This window comes from Gobio gobio, assembly GCF_949357685.1.
Source record: "Gobio gobio genome assembly, chromosome: 7".
NCBI classification, from domain to species: Eukaryota; Metazoa; Chordata; class Actinopteri; order Cypriniformes; family Gobionidae; genus Gobio; species Gobio gobio.
Genome location: NC_137103.1, coordinates 50,241,788 through 50,265,939, shown reverse-complemented (window position 1 = coordinate 50,265,939; position 24,152 = coordinate 50,241,788). Strand labels below are relative to the sequence as shown.

Below are 24,152 nucleotides of genomic sequence, written 5' to 3'. Positions count from 1 at the left end.
CGCTTCATCGACTTGACCCTCACACTGTTTCCATGGTAACCGTGAGTTATTTCTGTCTTTTTAATGTACCCTGTGGACTTAATGGTAACTACACACCAATAATTCACCGTCGCTAAGATATTAACAATCGCTCTTGAGTCCAGAAAACGGCGAAGCGCTCGGAATGGATTAATTCTTGGTGTTCGGCCGCCCTTGGTACTGTTTCCCTCAGGCGCTATTATGCAACGGCTTTAATCCTTATTAGGATTATACACTCAACACTGCCATGACAACTGAAACGTGAAAGCTAGTATTATGTCTCAGTTGATCGAAGAATCGATGACTGGTGATACTTTGAACATGCATTTAAAAAGATGGGATGCTTGTGAACACACTGGCGTCGTCACATGGCTGAAGGACGCGGCTGTGTTGAATCACTAGTGGCGGGTGACAGCAGCGAGTCTCTCCAGCTATACACAGATACCAAAATAGGAGCTCCACATTCTCTAGTGGCTGAGGCTAAATACAGGGGCCACATGTCTGATCTGTCCGAGCACAAGTTGCACTGTTGGGGATAAAACTTCTCCAACGAAGAAAGGACGAGCTGATCAGTCATAACGGGTCAGGTAAGCTTGTTTTTACATAGGGGCTAGTTGTCACAAGCTCGGTTGTGAGGTAAAGAGTTAAATTGCATAAATTAGGTTGTTTCCAAAAACCTAGTTCAAAGGTTCATAGGGTTAATATATTTAGCTAAAACTTAATAACAGACATGTTTGTTCCTTAAACGAATGAACTGAAATAAATCAATGAACCCTTTATTTCAGCTTGGAAGGGGAAGGTTTTCTCATTTAGTTTAAAGTTATGTACTAAAATAACTAAAACTAAAATACATAAAAACTATATATATTTTGAAAACAAAGCTAATAAAGACGACAAAAACATTTTGCCCTGATCTCTGGTCGATTTTATACATTTGTACACATTTTCGTTGGAACATTTGTATAATAAAAAGGAAGAATTGTAGTCTGTTATTGGTTATTGATTAACCAAGATCTCCACAAAAAAAAAAAAAACAAGAACAATTTAATTAATAGCAATTTAATAAAATAAAAAATATTATACATACACTTTATATTTAATGTTATTAGATTATTTGTTGATTGCATTTAATAGATAACACTTTCAATAAAACATTTGCAGTTGGTTTGACAATGCATATTTGGGCTAAATTTTGTTCTGACCAGCAAGTGTCACCAGCTTGTTGCGCTTGGAGCACTTTGAAGCAGTGAATAATTATGCAAAGCAATTGGTTCAATTAATTCAAAGCTTTGTTTCTCCCATCATTACTTATCTGTTCTCAAACTAACCTCATGCTCCACTCGTCACTATGATGGAAACCCTAACAAAATCCCACTTAAAACCCATCATTAAAGAAAATCTTCTAAATGAGCATATAAACATTAAACACTACTAAATCCCCCACTTAACATTAATCTTAAACAAAAAAATAACGTTTAGTTTTAGCATTTACTCTCCTTTTTGTGTGTCATGACAAAGCATGCTGAGAAATAGAAATCCCAGCCCAGTTTACGTTTAATTAAAAGAAGCAATTTAATAAAACTCAAAACAATGAAACAATTCAGATTACTTAAAATGTTTTGTAAACTCAAAAGAAAAAGAAAGTTCCAAATACTTATAAAAGTTAATTTGATTGAACTAATTTGTTTATTTTAAAGCCACAATATGTACTTTTTCGCCACTAGAGGTCGCTTATTCAAAACAAAGACGTTTATTTTGCCGCAGACAAGCCATTCCGCTTCTTCCGCTCATGTATATGTGGGTTAACGCAGCACTGTTTTATCATATTAGATACATTTGAGTAGGGATGTCACAAGTACTGGTACTTCGGTAACAAGTCAGTACTGAAATTACAAAAAATTTCAGGTTGCACATAACGTTAATTCTACTAATTCACGCAGATTTCACACTCGCATCTGAAGCGCACATACACATACTAATAAAGCCGCCTCTGACATACAAGTGCAAAAATGAGCTCCTTTTTCCATCTTATTACTGGTCAAATACACTCAAAAATGTCTCAATGCCCATCTTGGTGAGTTTTAACCTATGGTTTTTTTAACGTAAACACAGTCGTAACCAGCTCACAGAAACAGTGTTTGGGATCCATGCGTGCGTCAGGTCTTAAAGGGACAGAAGTTATTTATTATTCAAACTACAAAAAGACAAACGATCACTTACGAGCACACATATTCTGAATGCCTTCGGCAGAATTCAAATGAGCCATTTTAATCTAGATTAATTCCAAGATTACAGTGAGATTAATCTAGATTTAAAAAATGAATCTATGCCCACCACTAATTATTTACTTATGATTATCATCAGAAATAATACTTTAAAAAAAAAATTTGTTAAATAAAAAAATAAAAACAATATTTAGCTGTGGTCCCAAAATTGGTACAGAGTACCGTAATATTTTTATGGTTTTGGTACCGACTACTGGAATTTTGGTACCGTGACATCCCTAGATGTGAGTGTGTTGAAAGTTATGTTATGATGATACTCTGTGCGTTCGCTCTGCGGCTACTATGAGACTCTTCTTGCACACTGCAGTGAGCTAGATCGATACTAGGCATGGTAAAACATGGTACTCGCGGTAAATCGAGAAAAACAGATTTAAACAATAAGACTAACTGTGTTGAGCTGTATGACAATGATTCGTTTTCTGTCGATGAATGCATCCAAACAGTTGCTCACCTGTCTAATAAAACACATTATTAAAATCAAGGGTAACACGGGTATGATGTCATTGATAGGCGATGCACGAACACGGTCCGTGTCCTGGTTAAAATTGCTAATTTCTCTGGATTTAAATATTCATGGAAAATTTTGGGATAATGTAAGTACACAAGTCAACAAAATATATAACATTGTAGGGCTGCAACGACGCGTCGACGTCGTCGATGACGTCGACTACGAAAATACGTCGACGTGCGTGAAATGTGTCGACGCGTCGGCGGCACATTATTTACGTTCTAGAATGGAACAGAAGATCTAGAATAATGGCGGCTTCTGCTGCCGGGCATAGTGAAAATGATCATTTATCATATAAAGCCAGACCGCGACATTCAAAAGTGTGGGAGTACTTTGAACAGAAGCCGAATAAAACTGTGCTTTGTTCGCTCTGTAATGCCGGTTTCACACTGCGCGCGGTGGCAGAGCAGGAGCTGTGCGCGTGGAGAGCGGGAGCTTTCACACTGCCAATCAGTGTTGCCAAGTCCCGGTTTTTTCCGCGGAATTGGGCTACTTCTACACTGTTGCCGCGGGCTGTGTCTCATGTCCGCGGGTTGAAGCGATCCCAACTATGTGATATTTAGCCCCTGGAATGAGAATTTTAGCAGGCAGCCCTGCAAAAAAACCCACATATTTAACCCCCAGAACGCGATGTTTACCAGAGAACCTCCCCGAAACGCGATTGGGCTTGTTTTGGGCTAGTTTTGAGTAACGAATGGGTGGGTTTTGTTGTGAAAACCTGGCAACCCTGCTGCCAGTGTTCTCTCCATGGTTCTCTCGCGCAGCTGAACCGTGGCGCGTGTATTGCAACAGACGGTCACATTTTCCGGGGTTCTTCTCCGACCCCAGTACGTCTCGTGCTTTTATTTATTATGGGCTGCATATATCTCCTGTTACTGCGACCTGGTTCCCCTCTGTCCCAAACACATATGCATAATAACATGCTGTATATAGGTAGTTTACATGATTAAAGTAACATTAAAGTTAAGATATGCCTCTAGCTTTAATCATTTAAATGTGTCTTTGAAGTTTGGGCAAAAACTTCTGGCAGCTTTAGTCGTTGTTTATGCACATGTATCTTCAAAATAGACGACTAGTTATACTATATTAAAACTATGCTGAAAGCTCCTGTATGTGAACCTTTTGCAGATAAATACAAGTGCATTTTCGTTTACTATTGACACAAATCAATAAGTAAATCATACTCAACTACTATAGTAAACAACTTTTCCTAATTAGGCCTACTCTGTATACATTTTATGATGAATAGTATCATTATATATTATGTTTAAAAAGCTTCTTGTGTTCATATATTTCATTATTAAATGGCATACTATGTACACTACCCTTCCTGAAATACAATTAATATTGTCATCATTCATTGATTTCATGTTAAAATAATATACAAATTCACTACCCTCTTTGAAATACAATAATCAGTAAAAAAGAATCATAAGATTAATCCGGAAAAATAATCGTTAGATTAGTCGACTAATCGAAAAAATAATCGTTAGATTAGTCGACAGAAAAAATAATCGTTAGTTGCAGCTCTATAACATTGTTCTAGTGGTTTTTGGATATTTTAATCAAAAAATCTTACATATTGTGCCTTTAAGTTTACCCTACTCAAACCAATGAATTATCTTGAGCATTAGGGTTTACAGTGTTCATCTCTTTCCAGGTGCAATGTCAGGAAAAGTTCAAAGCGGTTACTCGTACGAGTTCTGCAATGCTTCTCATTCATCAGAAGTGCTGGAAGCTCTTCACGAGTTCCACAGCAGCGGCCTGTTCACGGACATCACCCTGCGGTCTTCATCCGGACAGCTCTTCCACTGCCACAAGGCTGTCCTATCAGCCCGCAGCTCCTATTTCAAGGTAATGTTCACCTTAGACATGAGAGAACGTTTGAATGACACTATCAACCTACCTTGCATAGACGGGGAGATTCTGGGTGCTTTGGTGACCTACGTCTACACATCAAAGATCAGCATAACCCAGAGCAACGTCGAAAGTCTTCTGGAGGCCGCAGACCTGTTGCAGTTCAGCTCGCTCAAGAAAGCCTGCGAGAACTTCTTGATTCGTCTGCTGGACGTGGACAATTGTCTCGGGATGCACTCGTTCGCCGAGCTTCACGTGTGCTCTGCACTGGAGCGTGCGGCTCTGAGGATCATATTGAGCCGATTTGAGGAACTCACACTTCAGGAGGAGTTCCTAGAGGTGGATTTCCAAAAGCTCATGGTGATATTAGCAACTGAAAACCTTAATGTGTGGAAAGAGGCGACGCTATTGGACGCGGTGGTGAAATGGGTCGCCCATGACGCGGCTCCTCGAATAGACCACCTGAAAGAGCTTCTCAGCTGCATCCATCTCGACGTGAATGACTTATACCTCAAAACTTCTATGGATCCAGGCAAACGATGCTCTGAAAACAAATTGCGCTCTCTAATTCTCACCTCCATGAAGCCAAGCAAAGGTTTCTCACGCTGCTGCAAAAAAACAACATGCAGCTTGTATGTTATTGGTGGATATTACTGGCACCCGTTGTGTGAAGTCCACATGTGGGATCCCGTTTCCAACACATGGGTTCAGGGCAAAGACATGCCTGACTTTGCGAGAGAGAGTTATAGTGTGGTACTTCTAGGCCCTGATATCTACGTGACCGGAGGATACAGGACTGAGACTGTAGATGCTTTAGATTCCGTGTGGATTTATAACACAGACTCGGATGAATGGACAGAAGGATGTCCAATGATCACAGCCAGATATTACCACTGCTCAGTGGCTTTACGTGGGTGCATATATGTCATAGGCGGATATACGGCAGGAGCTCCTACACGAGAAACTGAATTCTATGATCCCTTGAAGAAGACATGGTTCCCTGTGGCTGATATGATACAAGGTATGAGAAATTCAAGGTGTGTCCCAAATTATGCACTTATAGAGTACTCAAGCATGTAGTGTATGAATTTTATTTTAGTAATCCAACATAAGAGTCTGATAGCCCCTCCCCTTCCAAGTGTCCAACCTCCCAGGGTTAAGTGCATCACCTGAGTATTTGAAATATATATATTTTTTTTTTACAGGAATTATCACTATTATACTACAATATGGCACAGAATAGTGCATAAGCAAATTGGGACGCACCTTCAGATTATTTGCACACCACCATTTACAAAAAAATGAGTTCTGAAACATTTTTTAAGTGGTCTGGAAGTACTTTTCCGTAAAAAAATTTTGGGCTTTAAAAAAAAAACTTTCAATAAATAGCCAGTTGCCAAATCTACCAATCAACATATTATTTTCAGCAAAAAGTATATGAAAATAGTCCAAAAAGTTGTCATGCACTTAAATGTTGTCATGTCATTTGCAACGTTTCATGTGTTACGAAATGAATTTGCAAACCATGGTATGATTTAAAGGTCCCATGGCATGGCATTTTTCTATTATTTTATAATGTTTCCTGAGGTGTACTTATATTATTAGTATGATTTTTACATCATAAAATGTCATAATTTAGAAATAAAAGGCATTTTTTCTATACTGCTGTTTGCCCTCTGGCTGAATGCCCTGTTTCAAGAGGCGTGTCTGCTGTGAGACTTCAGTAAAAACACCCATTGTTGTGATTGGCTGACATCTTTGCATTTGAAATGAGTATCAGATCTTGTAGCGGAGGGGGCGTGGTTGAACGAGGTCTACGGCAGGAGCAGGCACGAGCCTGCTGGACCTGAGTTCACTTCTAATCAGTTTCTCTCAGCACGTCTCAGTTCAGTGAACTGTTGTAGTTACTAGCATATACTTCAGGTTATTCGTTTATTTATAGTCGGAGGGACTGTCGGAGGGGCTAGAGTAATGATGCTGAAAATTCAGCTTTGCATCACAGGAATAAATTACATTTTAAAAGATATTCAAATAGACATCAGCTATTTGTAATAAAATTTCACAACACTACTGTATTTTGGATCAAATAAAGGCAGCTTTGGTGAGCAGCATAAGAGATGTCTTACAAAAATGTATGTGTAGTGCAGCTTTTCACTAGGATTTCAGCTATTAAAAGACTATAAAAAAATTAAAAGTTGGAAAATGTATTGTCTCACGCAGAAAAACTTTCAAATACCAAAGATCTAAAATGCCTGTTGATGAAAGTTCATTATTTTTTTATGTTGACTTTAAAGGTGTGGGAAATGCAACCTCTTGCGTGGTGAATGACAGAGTCTATGTAACTGGAGGGCATTATGGGTACAGAGGAACCTGCACTTACGAGAAGATTCAGACTTACCGGCCAGATATCAATGAGTGGAGCATCACAACAATATGTCCACATCCTGGTGAGCCACCTACGTTTTGTATTAGATGAGCCTAAATGTAATCTCCACCATAGGAACCATCCTAACAGAAATAAGTCCATCTGCTTTCTCTCATAATGACGTACATGCCCATATTTAACCTTCTTCATCATGCCTTATTATTTGAAAAAACTCTTTATTTTCAGAGTACGGTCTTTGCTCGGTCTCCTTAAACAATAAGCTTTATCTGGTCGGCGGTCAGACCACCATCACAGATTGCTACGACCCCGAGCAGGATGAATGGAGACAGTTGTGTGTGATGAAGGAGAGAAGGATGGAGTGTGGATCGGCCGTTATAAACGGGTGCATCTATGTAGCAGGAGGTTATTCATACTCCAAGGGGACGTATCTACAGAGTATAGAGAGGTACGACCCTGAGATAGACTGCTGGGAGATTGTGGGGAACCTCCCATCGGCCGCACGCTCACACGGCTGCGTTTGTGTGTTCAGCGTGTGAAATCACAACGCATCCAGTGGGGTCTAAAAGTCTGAGACCACATGTATTTGTTTAAACCTGGAAATATAAAGTGTTAGAGTAATGTCGTAAAATGAATAAGCAATACTTCAGGTTCTGAATTTCTAGGTCACAAATCAAATCACCTGGAAATTACTCAAATCTAATTCCATACTGTGTAGGAACCCTCAAAATGTGTTACATAGGTCAGATGTCATACGTCAGATGCTCAATATGCGCTTTTGATCATACCAAATCATGCTGGAGATCATGATAATCAGGTTTTGTTCATGTCAGCTCCAAAAGGGAGAAAACCAAATAAGTATTAACTGAAATGTGGTACATTTTCAGTTTGGTTTTATCACTTGAACTGGTACCCTGAAAATCTCAGACTTTTGAACCCACTGTATCATTTTAAACTGCTGAAAGATAATGTAAATATGATATATATTTTCATCATGTGAAGTCACTGATAATGTGTGCAGCACAATAGATTACTTTTTAATATTTTGCAACTAAAAAACTAAACTGTATTGGTATTTCAAACATGATTCAGGTGTATGTATTCCTTAATCAGTATTTATTTACATGATTTTGTATTTATAATACAATTGTGAACCCAGGATTTTACTAACATGTGTGTGATGTGTAATTTATTGTTTTTAGTTGTTATGATGTTCAACTGTGTATGCTGCCAAAAATGTGAAAAGCACAAATTTAAATAAAGTTCCAACAATAGTGTGTTTGTAAATCCTACAGCAGTGCTGGTATTTCTGTGGCATCCACACAAAAATTACAATTTATAAAATGTATTTTGTACAACAGAGAAAAACCCTACTAAAATGCTGGAAAGCAAAACAATCTCCTGTTTCCCCGACACCTTTATATTGGAGTGAATCGAATGAAGTCCACTTGAATATCAACCTACAATAGTCAGATAAAAAAAAATATATATATATATAAGCAGTTTATCATGGTAGAGTCTGAAAAAATGTGCCTACATAAGTGTAAAAGTGTAAGTGTAAAATGTGACCAAAAAAAAGTACAGGTTTGTAGCTAAACATAGACTTACCGACTTCTTTTTGTGGAACTTATAAGATGCTGGCAGGTCATATCTGAGCTCTGAGGGAGACGACAACAGTTCAGGATAAATAAAACATCATATTATGACAAAATCTAAAGCGTATTACATCCTACATGCATTGCATAAACTCCTGCATGCTCTTGGTGTTCAAACAATAAAACCTACACTACTGTTCAAAAGTTTGGAAAAATCTTTTTGAAAGAATCTCTTCTGCTCACCAAGGCTGCATTTATTTGATCAAACATACAGTAAACAATACAGTACTGTAATATTGTGAAATATTATTACCATTTAAAATAACAATTTTATATTTGAATATATTTTGAAAATGTTATTTATTCCTGTGATGCAAAGCTGCATTATCAGCATCATTACTCCTTTCTTTTGAAAGTTCAAAAGAAGCATACAAAATAAAGTTTCCATTACAGATGTGCAAAACTTTTGCAATATTTTCTAATTGTCGATAAACGATTGGGAAATGACAGTGTTTCCATTAACCGATGTTATGCGACTAAAAATGTTTTCCTCTCGCGATAACTCATGGCAACTGATGTTAGCAGGTTTACGTATATCGGAGTCACCGTACTGGCCATTATTTTTAATCAAAGGAGACGTAGGCATGTTATCCAAGCATTAATGGCAATGAAAGTACCTTATTATTGGGAGCAGCCACATATGACGTTTCTGGGTGTTTCTCCCTCATATCTGCTTTAAAGGAACACGCTTTTTGGGACTTTATCTTATTCACCGTATCCCCCAGAGTTAGATAAGTCCATACATACCATTCTCATCTCCGTGCCATAACTCTGTCTGACGCACCCACCGCTAGCCTAGCTTAGCACAAAGACTAGAGGTAAACGGCTCCAGCTAGCCTACTGCTCAATAAGTGACTAAATAACACCCACTTTTTCCCATTTACATGTTGTGATGTGTATAGTTACATTCAGTCCCTCCAGAAAAACGCGATTATGCGATCGCATGATTTAATGCATAATCAGCCAAAGTCCGCATATTTATGCGGGAGCCGCATTTTTTCAGATACGCCGCACTTTCGTCGCGTAAATTGCCTATTTCCGCGTGCAAAATATGCGTGGCTAGCATGATTTCAAAACCCCGCATTTTCGTTGCAAAAAGGTCATATATATATTAGCAGAAAGTTGAAAAATGTTTGTTTACTTCACACACATTTCCCCCTATTGCCATGGGAATGTTTTGAAGTGATGTAATTACCCAACGTGAACGTCATCGAAAAGCTGCAAACCCCGTGGTGAAAACATAGATATCGGTGAAACCATGATGAAGCACGCAAATTCCCATCTGCCAACAAAAATAACAGCAAAAGACCGCGCAAAGCAGTTTCCCGGTGTGTTGACCGATTTCAAAACACTGCATCATGAAGCTTCAAAGCGTTATGAATCAGTGAGTCGATTCAGTGAGTTTGGATCGCCAAAGACCTATTTCAGCAGTTTGACACGCGATCCAAATCATGAATCGACTCGCTGATTCATAACGCTTCGAATCTTCATGATGCTGTTTTTTGAAATCGGTCATCACTATATAAGTCGTTATTTAGGTTTTTAGCACAAAAACTATTCTCGTCGTGTGGCATATTCCTTTTGTAAAGCTACAGAACTTGTTTGACTCAATGTTTTGTGAATTTGAGCCATGTGTTTATTAAGGTCTTCAATAAAACAAGATGAAAACAAGATCAATAAAACTTAAATATTCCCAGCACTTTCTGTGATGTAGTGCTTTTTTTCTCTTTTTCATCAAACCGCAGTTTTTGCAAGTTACCGCAATTTTTTCGCATAAAATTGCATAAATAATAGACATTGCCTATAGAATGGGAATGGCATTTATGGCCATGTTTACACACATATTGCATAAAGTAAAATGGTATATCAAATGATTCTGTATCTTTCATAACATTGAGAATACAAAGTTATATTATACAAAGTTTGGATAAAAAATAAAAAAAAGCTTGAAGCATAAAAATTGTTTGGTGAATAACAAAAAAAATGTCTATCTATTCATGTCTTTTAATTTTCTCAATAAAGGGGTTCTGGTGATATTATTACAGTATCAACTGAGGGTAATTTTGCTTCCTTTCGAGGGTGCTTAGAACCGGGCCTGCTAAGCTAGGCTAGCGGTGGGTGTGTCAGACAGAGTTATGGCACGCACGGAGATGAGAATGGTATGTATGGACTTATCTAAATCTGGGGGATATGGTGAATAAGTCCCAGAAAGTTGACGTGTTCCTTTAAGGTCTTGATAAATTATGGCATTTCTTTGTTGTTTAGAATCCAGTATTCCCGTAATTCTTTTGTCTTTTATGAGTTTAATAAAGAACTCTGTCTATTCTTCTGTCAAACATACCCCCGTCATCTTTCCATTGCAGCTGCGTGAAATATATCCCTTTTTCCCCCCTACATTTATAGTTTTAGCGAAATTTATGTTTCCACTCGGCGTATTTTCAATTCGCACAATTTGAAGGGTAATGGAAATGCAGCTATTATCACTTTTGATCCATTTGATGCATCCTTGGTGAATAAAACTAATAATTTCTTTCAAATAAAGTCTTTCTGACCCAGTAGAGTGTAGTATGTTTAGAAGTGTAGTACATTTTACCTGCAATGACTTCCATTTTCACTTTCCAGTCATTTGCTTTCTTCTGAATGTGCTGCACAAAAATGCAAATCAATTGTAAGTTTTTTCCCCCTCATGTATAGAGTTGAAGCTATGAAATCATGACATAATGGGGTAACTTACATCTCGTGTTGAGGTCTTATGAAGGGAATACACTGCCGTACTTGCCATGGAAATCGCTGTCTGCAGGAACTGCATGTCAATACCTAAGGTGGAAGACATGGATGTATAAGTTATTGAGAAATTAAGCATTGCAGGTTGAGGTTAAGACAGACTCTTACCCTGGTTGTGCTTCGTGCCAAATGGCGGGTTCATGATGACCGTGTCAAACTTCTTGCCGTAAGAGGATCCGATGGAGCACACGTCACACTGCACCACATCAATGTTTGGCAATTCAAATTCCTCAACATTTCCTTTGAATATATCCAAGGCGTCATCGTCGATGTCAAATCCAACACACAGTCTTGTAAGGAAAGATTATGGTTATGTTAATTCAAATATTTTTTAAAAACTAGAGAAAAGCATCGAAGGATGGAGTTACCCAGCATCAAGGACGGCAGCTCCTATAGACAGCACTCCACATCCACAGCCCAGGTCTGCAACCAGTTTATTCTGTATGTCATCAAAAGTGTTGTGGATGGTGTATAACATACAGCCTACAGAAAAAAACACATAGGACAACTGAATGGTCAGAGGTGTCAAGTAACGAAGTACAAATACTTCGTTACCTTACTTAAGTAGAAATTTTGGGTATCTATACTTTACTGGAGTAATTATTTTTTAGCCTACTTTTTACTTCTACTCCTTACATTTTCAAGCAATTATCTGTACTTTCTACTCCTTACATAAATTACATAATTTAATAATAGCCTCGTTACTCCTATTCCATGTCGGCATGTTTTCATTCCGGCTTGTCAAAAAAAAAAAACTATTCAGATAAATCGTGCCATCCGGATAGAGTGAATTTGATTGTGGTTGGATGAGAAGGATAAACACAAACCGTTCTGACACCCTATTGGGCTGTAGGCGATCAATCACGCCTGCACCTGCACAAATCACACACCATGCTGCCAGATAGGGCGGGTTCTCGCCGACGGGCACGCATTTTCAGCCAATCATCGATCAGCAGGCAGACGTGCTCATTCATGACTTTAGCCGGGTTTTTAGCGCGATAACTCATAGCTGTATATTCCAGTGATCGCTATGCCAGTGGCATAAATATACAGTAAGTTGTATCTACAGTAAAGAGTGGGAGAGTGACTCAACTCTCAAACGTGAATTACACCTGTGACTCGAAGGCTCTTTATAAATATAACCGTGACTCCTGTCCATCGTCATATACACACTTAGGACATCTGCAACCCCGACAGCTGCTGAAAGAGGTTTAAATCAACGATTAACCCGTTTTGACTGTGCTAAGTGCGTGTGCCATGTGCTTCACGAAAGACATACTGTAGTTTTGTCAAAGCAAAGTGCAACACAAAGGTAAGCGCATCATTGTTATTTTTTGTTGGCGGATTATTGTACAGTATCAATGAATTATGCATTTTGGCAGTGGTGTGTGCATTAACATGTGAAATGCCTGTTAATTACATAGCTTTTTCCAATCTCTATATTGGGCACTTTTTGCACGTAAATTGGCTTCTTATTGTTGACATTGTGTTTTTCTGAGGGATTGCCGTTTTGACAGTTTCTACCTGGACATATTTGATCCGTTTTACTGGGAAATTGATTTTTTCAATGTTATGTTTTAAGGAGATAAAATGGTAACTTACTTATCAACATTGATTGGTATGGCAATAAAATAATATCACATTATTTTGGCAGTTAAAGTTTTGGGATTTTTCTTGGAGTGACTAGTTGCCTATAAGTATTGTAAAGGTGCAAAAAGTCAAAATTCAGAGCCATGTTATCAATAACCATTTTTTTATATATAAATGTACATTTGGTGAGTTTTTGGGCTGGAAATTGTCGACCCAATCTGGCCACACTGATCACGCATTCAAATAATGTTTATTGATAACATGCCTCTGAATTTTGACTTTTTGCTCAGTAGTACACATATGGTTCTTTAATGTATTTGCATTGTCCTAAAATGCGTTGATTTTCAACGGGAATATATGCAGCTGAAACGGGTAGCCTATGCATCTAAAAAATTTCAACATTAACATTTTAATGTAACATTATAGTCATTATGGCCTTTAGAAAAATGTTTTTTGAGGAGGTGGGGTATGCACTGTGGCGCGGCCTAATCTTTTGTCCTTAAAGGGATACTTCACCCAAAAATGAAAATTGTCATCATTTACTCACCCTCAAGTTGTTCCAAACCTGTATGAGTTTCTTTGTTCTGAAGATATTTTGAAGAACGTTTGTAACCAAGCAGATTATATGCAAACATTGATTGCCATAGCATTTTGCCCCTACTATAGCAGTCAATGGTTGCTCTATCTGCTTGGTTACAAACATTCGTCAAAATATCTTCCAAACTCATACCGGTTGGAAGTACTTGAGGGTGAGTAAATGATGACAGAATTTTAATTGTTGGGTGAATTACCCCTTTAATGGCATTTTTTCCCCTTAAATTACTTTTACTTTTATACTTTAAGTAGTTTTGAAACCAGTACTTTTACACTTTTACTTGAGTAATAAGCTTGAGTTGATACTTCAACTTCTACAGAAGTCTTTTTAAACCCTAGTATCTATACTTCTACTTGAGTAATGAATGCAAATACTTTTGACACCTCTGTGAATGGTATATTATATACCATAATAAAGTATGTTAAAAAAAAAAAAAAACAACCTGTGACGTTCTACCCGGAACTGTTCTCGTCCTCTGTCTCAGAATTATGCGTTTCTATGGCTAGAATTACAATGATACATCTGCAGAATTATGTGTTATTATTGTGTGAATTGAATATAAACTTGCAATTCTGAGAAAGAATTGCGGGATGTTAACTTGAAAAACTTGGAATTGCGAGAAAATAACATCAGTTACAGTCCGAGTCCTGGTTAAAGTTGCTTATTTCTCTAGATTTGAAACATTCTTGGAATATTTTGGGATAATTTTAGCCTGGCTCCGCCCTCCTACGTACTTCCGCTCAATTTTCATTTTCCTTCAGTACTCCGTCTGGGATTGCTGTATATTCTCTGGTTTTAACCGGTCAAATTTTAACCGGTCCAATCAGCGAACAGAGGGAGTGGCTGAGAACGATGACCTTGATGTGGTGCACTAGTTTGAGATAACATACGTCACGACCAAACGTTAGCGATTGGTTACGGCAGATCCAGAGTAGCTCTGGGCAGATCCAATAGTTTTAAACTTCAACAGAGTACACACCTTCAAGGAAGTAAACGCTTGTCAATGGAGAGTGGCCAGACTCTCTGTACAAATGAAATGTACGAGAGTCTGGTAGGACCAGGCTAGGATAGTCAACAAAATATATAACATTGTTCTAGTGGTTTTTGTATATATATATTTTTTAGTTTGTTAGTTTTTAGACAAAATAAGAAGCGACTCAAGAGAGTATGCGATTTCCGACACAGCCTTCGCCCCGCCCTCGCGCCAGTAAACACGTAATCGGAGAAGAGATGTTGTTGCAAGAGGGAGGGGAAGTTATTTTGATTAAAGATTACTAGGGTTGGGAACCGAGAACCGGTTCTTAATCAGAACCGAAACTGATTTTTGAAAAATACCAGAACCGCGCGAAATTCCTAAGTTTCGGTTCCGAAAACGGTTCTGGTGCAATGTGTGTGCGAAGCGCTGGAAGCGTATCCGAGTGACAGCCAGTGTTGCCAAGTCCGTGGTTTTCCCGCTTTCCACTGTTGCCGCGGGCTGTGTTTCATGTCCACGGGTTGAAGCGATTGTGCAATTGTGCGGGTTTTGTTGTGAAAACCTGGCAACCCTGGCTCACCTCATCATGAATATTAATTACGTTGCCTGCCGCTTCCAGGAGTGCAACGCAGTTCAGCCTGAAAGCCCTCGCGCTACACATTTACGGTTTTGCGTCAGATATTTTCTCGTTGACCACCAGCATGGCGAAGAGAAAGTCACAAGTATGGATTCATTTCCAAAGAATGAATGATAATGAAGCAAAATGTGAAAAGTTAATAACATGCAAAGGAGGCTGCACTAGCAATTTGACAAAACATTTGCTACAGCACAGAGTGCCTCAGGGCTTATACCAGATTTATAGTGAAAGGCCTATATATGTATATATGTATGTCAACCGTTGAGTCACCATGGTTTAGGTAAGCGTTTAGGCACAATTACCTTTGTAATGCTGAATTGCAATTTATTATTTACAAGTTCACTGAATAACTGAATTACTATTAAATTAATATACAACTAATTAATAAATATAACTAATAAATATAATTTATAACTTGGTTTTATTCAGAGTCAGAGAGATAAAATGTAATAAGACAATTTCAGAGGTGTTCATTTGAAAAACAATGTGTTGCAAGAATGGCTTAATACTGTAATATATGTACAGTACAGGACTTTTTTGACATTGCCAACCTGTAAATTATTTTTAGAGCAAGTAATAAACTCAAAATGGATTGTTTGAGTTGCGTATTGTGCCTTTTTCCTTTACCACTATTTGTGTAATAATTTTAATGGAACCGGAATCGGAACCGGAATCGTTAGGCGGAACCGAAACCGGAACCGGAACCGGAAAATTTCTCACGATTCCCAACCCTAAAGATTACGAATATATCCCCCTGGGACCCAGAATTTTTTTTTTTTGAATTTAGTATTGTTTTCATGTCATTACATTGTTCAGAGCATAAGAAACGAATGGAAAAATTTTTTTTTTTGAAAAATTATATTTTATTCATGTTATGATTATGTCCTCTGTAGTTGACACCAGGACTCAGTTGTTTAAAAAAATAAAATGACATGAAATTGCATGTATAGGCAAAAACAATGGGATTTAATTCACCAATCAATTTTTAGGTTTCAGGGTTTTTTTTAAACAAACTTTGTTTAAAGATGACTCTGAACTATTTTATGAAAGATATAATGAAATGCACTGATATGCCATTTTACTTTTACTGGATTTTCCCATTCAATACAAAGTATCTATACACTGCATCTAATTTGCATATTAATGTGTTCTTGGTGCAACATGCAATGAACAAAGAAGTGTAATAATGGGAGTAATAATTGGCAACATTTTCATAATAATATATAATATTTCATAGGAATATTGATATGTAATTTCTTTCCCTATTCACTCATGTCTCCGAAATGCCTGATAATCTTGATTTTTAGTCCTGGTGTCCACTACAGTGGACATTTATGAAATCAATGCTCTGTTTTGTAACAGAAAGTCATATTTTGATTAGAAACTCCATAACATTTTCATGAGATGTTGATTTATAAAAAACTATTTGAAAATTAATCCGATTTCAATTATTATTAAAAAATATTATCATATTTCCGTAAGAGTGCTAAACCTTAATGTCAACCGTTTTTAAAGACCAAGAAGAAGTTGTTGTCCTGGTGAAACCTCCAAACATTTGGTATCTCTGCAAAGCCCTGAATGTGCTCTTTACAGGACATCCAGACTGTGACATGTGACATGTATGATGTCAGAGAAATTCACTAAAATATAATGTCCACTACAGTTCCTAGGTCCCAGGAGGATATAATAATAATAATAAAACGATAGACGTGCACAGATACATCATTTATAATAAATATCGTCGCAATATTCCATAAAAAAAATAGGCATTATCAATTTTGATTTCATGGTGACTTTAAGACAAACGTACTGTATGTGGTATACAGTACCTCAGATATGCTAATATATTGTTTATTCATCTGACATTAGCTGTCTGACCACATCCATACATTCTCAATACACATCTTACATTAATTAAAAGTGTCATTTAGCCTAAAATAATATCAATATAATACTCACCCGCTATATGAGGACTGGTGGGGTACTGCTCCAGGAGTATTTTAGGCTCCTCAAACCCATCCACCTGCTGAAGGCAGCTCTCCAGCTCTTTGAGCTTCATTTCTAAGTTACATCAGATGATCCAGCTCATATATCAGTCTGTACTGGTATATTTAATGCTAATGTTACTCGGATGAAGAGCGACTGACTCTCTCAGCAGAAGCGTCTGATTATCATGATGTAGTGTCTGATGTGGTACAGGGATCGTGTGATGGCTCCTACTAGTATATGGTGATTTTCCTCAAGTGGAGATTTCACACTGTAGATCGCATTGATATAAAAACATGTAACTTAGAGCACTTACATGTGTGTTTTTCTTTTCTTCTTCTTCTGTAAGCTTCTCTTGCCTGCAGAGCATGTTAGCGCCACCTGCTGGATGATTAGGCTACTGTGCGGCACAATCTGTTGTTTTTATATCACACATGATCATTATTAACGGAACATTGGAAATTAATTTTAAATAATTTAATTTGACATTTTTACCAGTGCTATATGCACACTACTACTAACATGAAAACAATTTACAAAAAAAATATATATATATTCAGGTGTATTCTTTTTTCCCCCAAATCGTGTTTAAAACAAAATGTGAAATAATTTAATTTGGCAATTGTTTTCAAGTGTTTTCAACAATAGAGCTACTAGCAGGGCCTGAAATGTCTCCTTATTCCCTATGTAGTGCAATTTTTGTAGTTCTGTTTCAGTTGCTGATTTGGAATAGCAGAATATCACACTAGTACTACAAACATTAGTATGTGTTAGCAATTAATTGTGCTTTTTGATTGGCTTGTGTGAATATAACCTCCAGAAAAAAAAGTTTTTTGAATTTAGTATTTTTTTAATCTCATTACATTGTTTAGAGCATCAGAAACAAATAGGGAAAACATTTTTGAAAAAATATATTTTATTCACATGTTGTGCTATGTCCACGGTAGTGGACGCCAGGATTTATTAAAAAACAAAATTACATGAAATGACATGACATGTATAGGCAAAAATAATGGGATTAAAAAAAAACTGACTTTGTATAAAGATGATTCTTAACGATGTTATGAAAGATATAACTGAATAAATTGATATACCATTTTACTTTATGCAATATGTGGATAAAATGGCCATAAATGGGTAGTCCCATTCAATGCAATGTATCTATATACACTGGATCTAATTTGCATATTTGGACAGGGCATTAGACATGCGCTATGCCCAGATGGTGCAACAGGTATTAGTTCTACACAGGACTTAAAACGGATTTTACGTCCAGCCTTAATAGTTGGTGCAACCTGCCCCTGTTGAATAGTAACTAATTAACTAGATCTTTGAAGGTAAATGCCCCTTGCCTTTTAAAGTTTGTTTAAATGAACTTTCACTCATATAGAGATGTTGGCATGCATAGCAAGGACAAAGGCTGTGCTTGTAGTTGGATGACTTGCAGTCCATTCAACAAAAGTAAACCTGGTAGATTTTCCATTATACACGATGACGGGTGAGAATTTTTTTCCTCTTGAAAAGAGTCTCTTTTATTGTGATTCATGTTTATATTGCTCTGTAATATTTGAATGTTTCCCTAATCAAATAAATATGGGTCCTGTATACATTTGGGCTGTCAATAATGCTGTTTTTTTTTAGTTAATGCAAATAATTTCATATTTTTATATGCTGAAATTTGCCTCTACATATATTCCCTCTATAGATGCAGTTTCAATGTATATTGTTTATTTTATTAAAGTAAGAAAACAAGAATGAGATACTGGATCTTAACCATATGCTACTGTATCTTAAAGGGATAGTTCACCCAAAAATGAAAATTCTGTCATCATTTACTCACCCTCAAGTTGTTCCTAACCTGTATGAGTTTCTTTGTTCTGCTGAACACAAAAGAAGATATTTTGAAGAATGTTTGTAACCAAGCAGATAGAGCAACCATTGACTACCATAGTATTTTTTTCCCTACAATGGTGAGTAAATGATGGCAGAATTTTCATTTTTGGGTGAACTATCCCTTTAACACAGTAAACATAATTACTTAATTTGGAATTGTATCTTTTTTCAACCTCCTTTGCGATAGGTACTGAGAATGGACAGGTTTTTCTGGTGCTTGGGCCAATCATGCTAACCCTCCTTCTGACGACTGTCCCAGTTGTTCGGAGCGGGAAGGTTCTTGTCTTTCCTGTGGGTGGCAGTCACTGGGTCAACATGAACATCTTGGTTGAAGCACTTCATGCCAAAGGTCACAATGTTACAGCCATTCGGATGGCAGACAGCTTGTACATCAAAGAATTCTCACCTCACTACACATCCATCAATCTCAAGACCGAAGGAGGATTTAGTGAAGAACTCCTTGAGACATATGCATCCAGAGTTCTGGGAATTATAAGGGAGGATTCGATCTGGGCTCGTCTGAAGCTGGAGATGATTATGTGGAAAGGTTATTTAGGGATGCTTGAAGTAGAAAGCAAGATGATAATCACCATGTTTGAAGACCAGCAGCTAATGCAGACCTTGAAAGATGCCAAATATGATTTGATTCTAACAGATCCAGCCATGTTTGGAGGTGTTCTCTTGGGTCATTATCTCAAACTGCCCATTGTCTACAATGTCCGTTGGACAGTTTACAGTGAGGCTCATTTTGTAATAGCTCCTTCACCACTTTCTTATGTTCCTGTTTCAATGCTGGAGTTATCAGACCGCATGAGTTTCTTGGAAAGAGTGAAGAATGTTGTGCTGTACATCATACCAGAAATACAGCTAGCTATCATGATTACTCCAACGTATGATGCACTTTGTGAACGGTTCATTGGCCCAGGAACATCCTACTTCTCTTTAGTTCAGGGTGCTGATCTGTGGCTCCATAGAGCTGATTTTGTTTTTGAATTCCCACGTCCCACTATGCCAAACATCGTCTATATGGGAGGTTTTCATTGCAAGCCGTCAAAGCCTCTTCCACAAGACCTGGAGGACTTTGTGCAGAGCTCTGGTGAGCATGGTGTCGTCATCATGTCTCTGGGCACCCTCTTTGGTCAGCTTCCAGTTGATGTGGCAGAGGCAATTGCTGAAGCTTTTGCAGAACTTCCACAGAAGATCATCTGGAGCTACAAAGGAAAGAGACCATCTGCACTAGGGAACAACACCTTGATGATGGACTGGATGCCTCAGAATGATCTTCTGGGTCATCCTAAGACCAGAGCCTTTGTGGCACATGGAGGAACCAATGGAATTCAGGAAGCCATCTACCACGGGGTGCCACTCATTGGATTTGGGCTGATTTTTGACCAGCCTAGTAATCTTATAAAAATGAGAGTAAAAGGTGTAGCCAAGAATGTAGACTTTGCCACAGTCGATAAGGATTCCTTTCTTAAAACTGTTAAAGAGGTTCTTTATGAGCCCTCTTATCGGGAGAACATGCAGAGGCTCTCAAGGCTTCACAAGGACGTCCCAGTGAAGCCTCTGGACAACGCCATCTTCTGGATTGAGTTTGTTATGAGGCACAAAGGTGCCGCTCACTTGCAAACAGAGTCTCACAAAATGCCCTGGTACTCTTATCACTCTGTCGATGTCATACTATTCCTGCTTTCTGCTGTGTCACTCATAATCCTGATCGTATATATGGTTATCAAGTATTTCTGCTGCAGAATATGCATGAGAAAAACAAAAAACAAGCTACAGTAATGAGGATGAGGTCTTCCCTTTTTGAAAATACAATTAAATGATCTATCTCAGCTAATGATGGGAGAATAAACTGAAAATCACAACACGGACGTGATCCTTATGTTATGAAGAGGAACGATTTTTCTACCGAATTGAAAGACTTGCTTGCCATCGGTATGTGAAGCTGCTGTCATGCTGTGTTGAGTTCTAGTATGGTTAGTTTATATCGCGCTTCCTTTCTGCTAGCAGTATTTAGATTTTCTGTTGTGATTGTGAAAAATGTTGCCATTGGTCATCATGGGTGTCACTAGGCCCTTTTTAGGGGGGCTTCAGCCCCCCCTAAACTTCTGTCCAGCCCCCCTACAAAAATGTGTGATTAACCTTTCAAACATATGAAACTGGCGGGAGGCTTCGGCTTCGTCCCGTCTTTTAATCTGCGTTAATCAGCGTGTTCTTCAATCCGCAGCGGCGTCGAACAGAGCAAACGTCAGAAGCAGAGATGTGTGCGTTGATCTGAGCCTCATTGGTCTGTCACCGCTCGTCAATGTCAAAATATGTGAGAAAACCAATCAAATCAGAGTAGGCAGGCTTTATGCTCACACAGAGGCTACTGAGGCTGAGCGCGAATTTTAGCAGCAGGACTCGACGTCAAGTGAGATGAGAAGTAGCTAAACTAAACTTTCATATTTGCCAAGTGCTTCTTTAAGTCAGAAATGTTAAACAAATGACACAAATATTCAGGCAAATTAATAAACTTTTGTCTAATTTTGCCATTTTGATTTGAAATAGGCCTATGTAATGTCATTTATAATTTAATTAACAAACAAGAAATATTAACAAAGTAAAATTAGTATTAAATGTGTGCATACTGTAAATTTTATAATTCCAAGCTCTCAGTAAATAAAAAAGCTAAATTTTTTCAGCCTGTATTGGGCATAAGATTAGTAATGAATGTGTGCATATTGTGAATTAATTTGATACATTTAGTTAGGCTACCTAGCTTTCCTGTTAGACTTCAGTAAATTAACATGTCTACAAAAATGATTCATAAAACATAGGCTATAAATATCAGTTAAACACATGTTTACTTTCTTCACTGACAAAAATGGAAAAACTTTATCAGTCATATCTGCACACTGACATGGTTTTCAAGCTATTGTTATCTGCATTTTTGGCGTTCAGAACATTTTAAAATGCACATATGTAGATAATAGAAATCAAAATTTTCTCGAGGGGCCATGCCCCCCAAACCCCCCTAACCTCACATTTGGGATCTCATTGATTATAAACCTGCCTACATAATATGATTAAGGGATCTCATAGACAAAGGGCAACACCAGGCCAACTAGAACTCTTCCAATCATGTCCACAGAGGCCACTTTAGAGTGTCTTGCAACCCTTTGGTGCGGCCCAGATGATCCCAGAGTCATTTGCACTACTTGTCAGGGCCATATAGAGGTTACCCCAGAGCTGTATTTTCTCCCCCTCTGTAAGAATCGCGTTCTTGTGGTGTGATCGAAAAGGGCACTTTCACTTTCAAAGGTGCAGGGGCTGTGCACACCACAGATTACCATGACAGTCCAAGGGTCCAGCAGCTACTTCTCTGTCTCTTTCAGTGCCCCCGTGTCAACAAGCTTGACAACCCCCCCCCCCCCCCCCCCCCTCTGGTCCCCCTAAATTTGGACTCATATCGCACCAAACTATTTTCTGAAACTGGTTTGCAATGTGCAGTTTTTGCTGTGGCGGTATGTGATGAAAAGAGTATTGTGTCATAACCAATAACCAATGCAGAGAAGCAATGAGGAGGCTGTCGCGTTGTTTATGAATGATTAGTCACTCAGTCTGCATTCGCTCAAATAGTTGTAAAACGCGGGCTATAATGGTTGCTACGCACTTGATTATAGATAAAATAAGCTCTCTTTATACACGTTGTGTTGTGTGTAACTTCACGCATATGCAGCAGTGATACTGTAGATTAATTTTACTGACTTGACGACTTTGCATTTCCATTCAGTCATTTTGTTCATTTAAACATACTGGTAGTTAAAATATATTCTTTCAATGGCTAATTTCTCTGAACACGTCCACATGTGTAATCTTTGATCATATTCCGAATTAGGAAGATGCAGCCAAGGATAAGTTATGACCAACGCAATGAAAGAACTGTTCATGTGCGACTATGACAGAGACGTGTTTCACCATAGAGATAGGCATACCCGAGAAATCTTAAAAATCTGGGTCTTGTTCACATATAGCGAGAAATAATATAATTTTATCCAATTGTCCAGTGTTGCTTATAGAGTATTAGATGTTTGTTTTTATGCCTATGCTAACTTAGGCTAACAGAGAGCAGGTAGGCTACAAAACATGTAAAATAAATGGTTTAGTTTTACTTAAATTGAGCATGCATGATCATATTACAGATGGAATGTCATATTTGGAACGACATGGGGGTGAGTAAATGGTGATAGAATTTTCATTTTTAGGTGAACTACCTATTTAACTACTGGTTAAGATAAAAGCACAAGTGGCCCCTGCCTGGCTCCCCTAGTTGCTGTGGTCTAGAACCACCACTGCTCTCTCTCTCACTCTCTCTCTCTCTCCACCTCTCTGGACGTTTAATGGGGTGGAGGGATAGAGTTATGAATATGATTAGGGTGTGGTTGCATATTCTTTCTCCACCCATTAGGCCCAAATTACATTCACTCTTCCTCGCTGGACATCTAGCGAGGAGGAGCTAGACGTAAGCTCCACCCATTTGTTCTGCAGTGAAACAAAGTTGCTGCACGGCGTGCATTTGTTTATGTTCAGTCCTAGAGCTTTTGTAAACATGTCTTTTAAATCACGGTAATCAATGTATGCTCGAGTAGAGTATTCCTCTGTCAGAATATGGATACATAAGCACATTGAAGGCAGCAAGTAATTACAGCTATTTCCCACCCCCCTCTGATTCAAACCATGACACGCATGTCCTGCTCTCTCCACTGCTCTTCTCTCTGTACACCAACAACTTGACCCTTCTATCAAGCTCCTGAAGTTCACAGAAGACACCACACTTATCTGCCTCAGGATAAGTGGCCAAAGTGGCTAAAAAGGCCCAGCAGAAGTTGTACACTTCCTTTGCCAGCTGAGGAAGTTTAACCTGCCAGAGGAGCTGCTTCTGCTTCTGTGTACCCTCTGCACTTCCATAACTGTCTGGTTCAGTTCAGGTACCAAATCAG

General features: G+C 38.2%; 3 protein-coding genes across 3 annotated transcripts; 2 read left to right on the top strand and 1 right to left on the bottom strand.

Annotated features, from left to right (window-relative positions):
* Positions 1 to 233: 233 nt before the first annotated feature.
* On the top strand, positions 234 to 8,342 carry klhl23 (kelch-like family member 23). The gene is made up of 4 exons (XM_079821661.1): positions 234 to 605; positions 4,472 to 5,689; positions 6,963 to 7,115; positions 7,280 to 8,342. Exons 2-4 carry the CDS (start codon positions 4,477 to 4,479, stop codon positions 7,588 to 7,590), a joined length of 1,677 nt encoding a protein of 558 aa, XP_079677787.1. The 5' UTR covers positions 234 to 605; positions 4,472 to 4,476; the 3' UTR covers positions 7,591 to 8,342.
* Positions 8,069 to 17,650, bottom strand: mettl5 (methyltransferase 5, N6-adenosine). Its single transcript, XM_079821662.1, has 7 exons — positions 17,245 to 17,650; positions 11,859 to 11,973; positions 11,599 to 11,780; positions 11,441 to 11,523; positions 11,300 to 11,351; positions 8,660 to 8,709; positions 8,069 to 8,511 (listed from the first exon to the last, which is right to left on the bottom strand). The coding sequence occupies exons 1-7, from the start codon at positions 17,342 to 17,344 to the stop codon at positions 8,470 to 8,472; spliced, it is 624 nt and encodes a 207-aa protein (XP_079677788.1). The 5' UTR covers positions 17,345 to 17,650; the 3' UTR covers positions 8,069 to 8,469.
* A 1,005-nt stretch (positions 17,651 to 18,655) lies between these two features.
* Positions 18,656 to 21,877, top strand: LOC307129346 (UDP-glucuronosyltransferase 2A3-like). Its single transcript, XM_079821674.1, has 2 exons — positions 18,656 to 18,769; positions 19,352 to 21,877. The coding sequence occupies exons 1-2, from the start codon at positions 18,763 to 18,765 to the stop codon at positions 20,950 to 20,952; spliced, it is 1,608 nt and encodes a 535-aa protein (XP_079677800.1). The 5' UTR covers positions 18,656 to 18,762; the 3' UTR covers positions 20,953 to 21,877.
* The last annotated feature ends 2,275 nt before the right edge of the window (positions 21,878 to 24,152 follow it).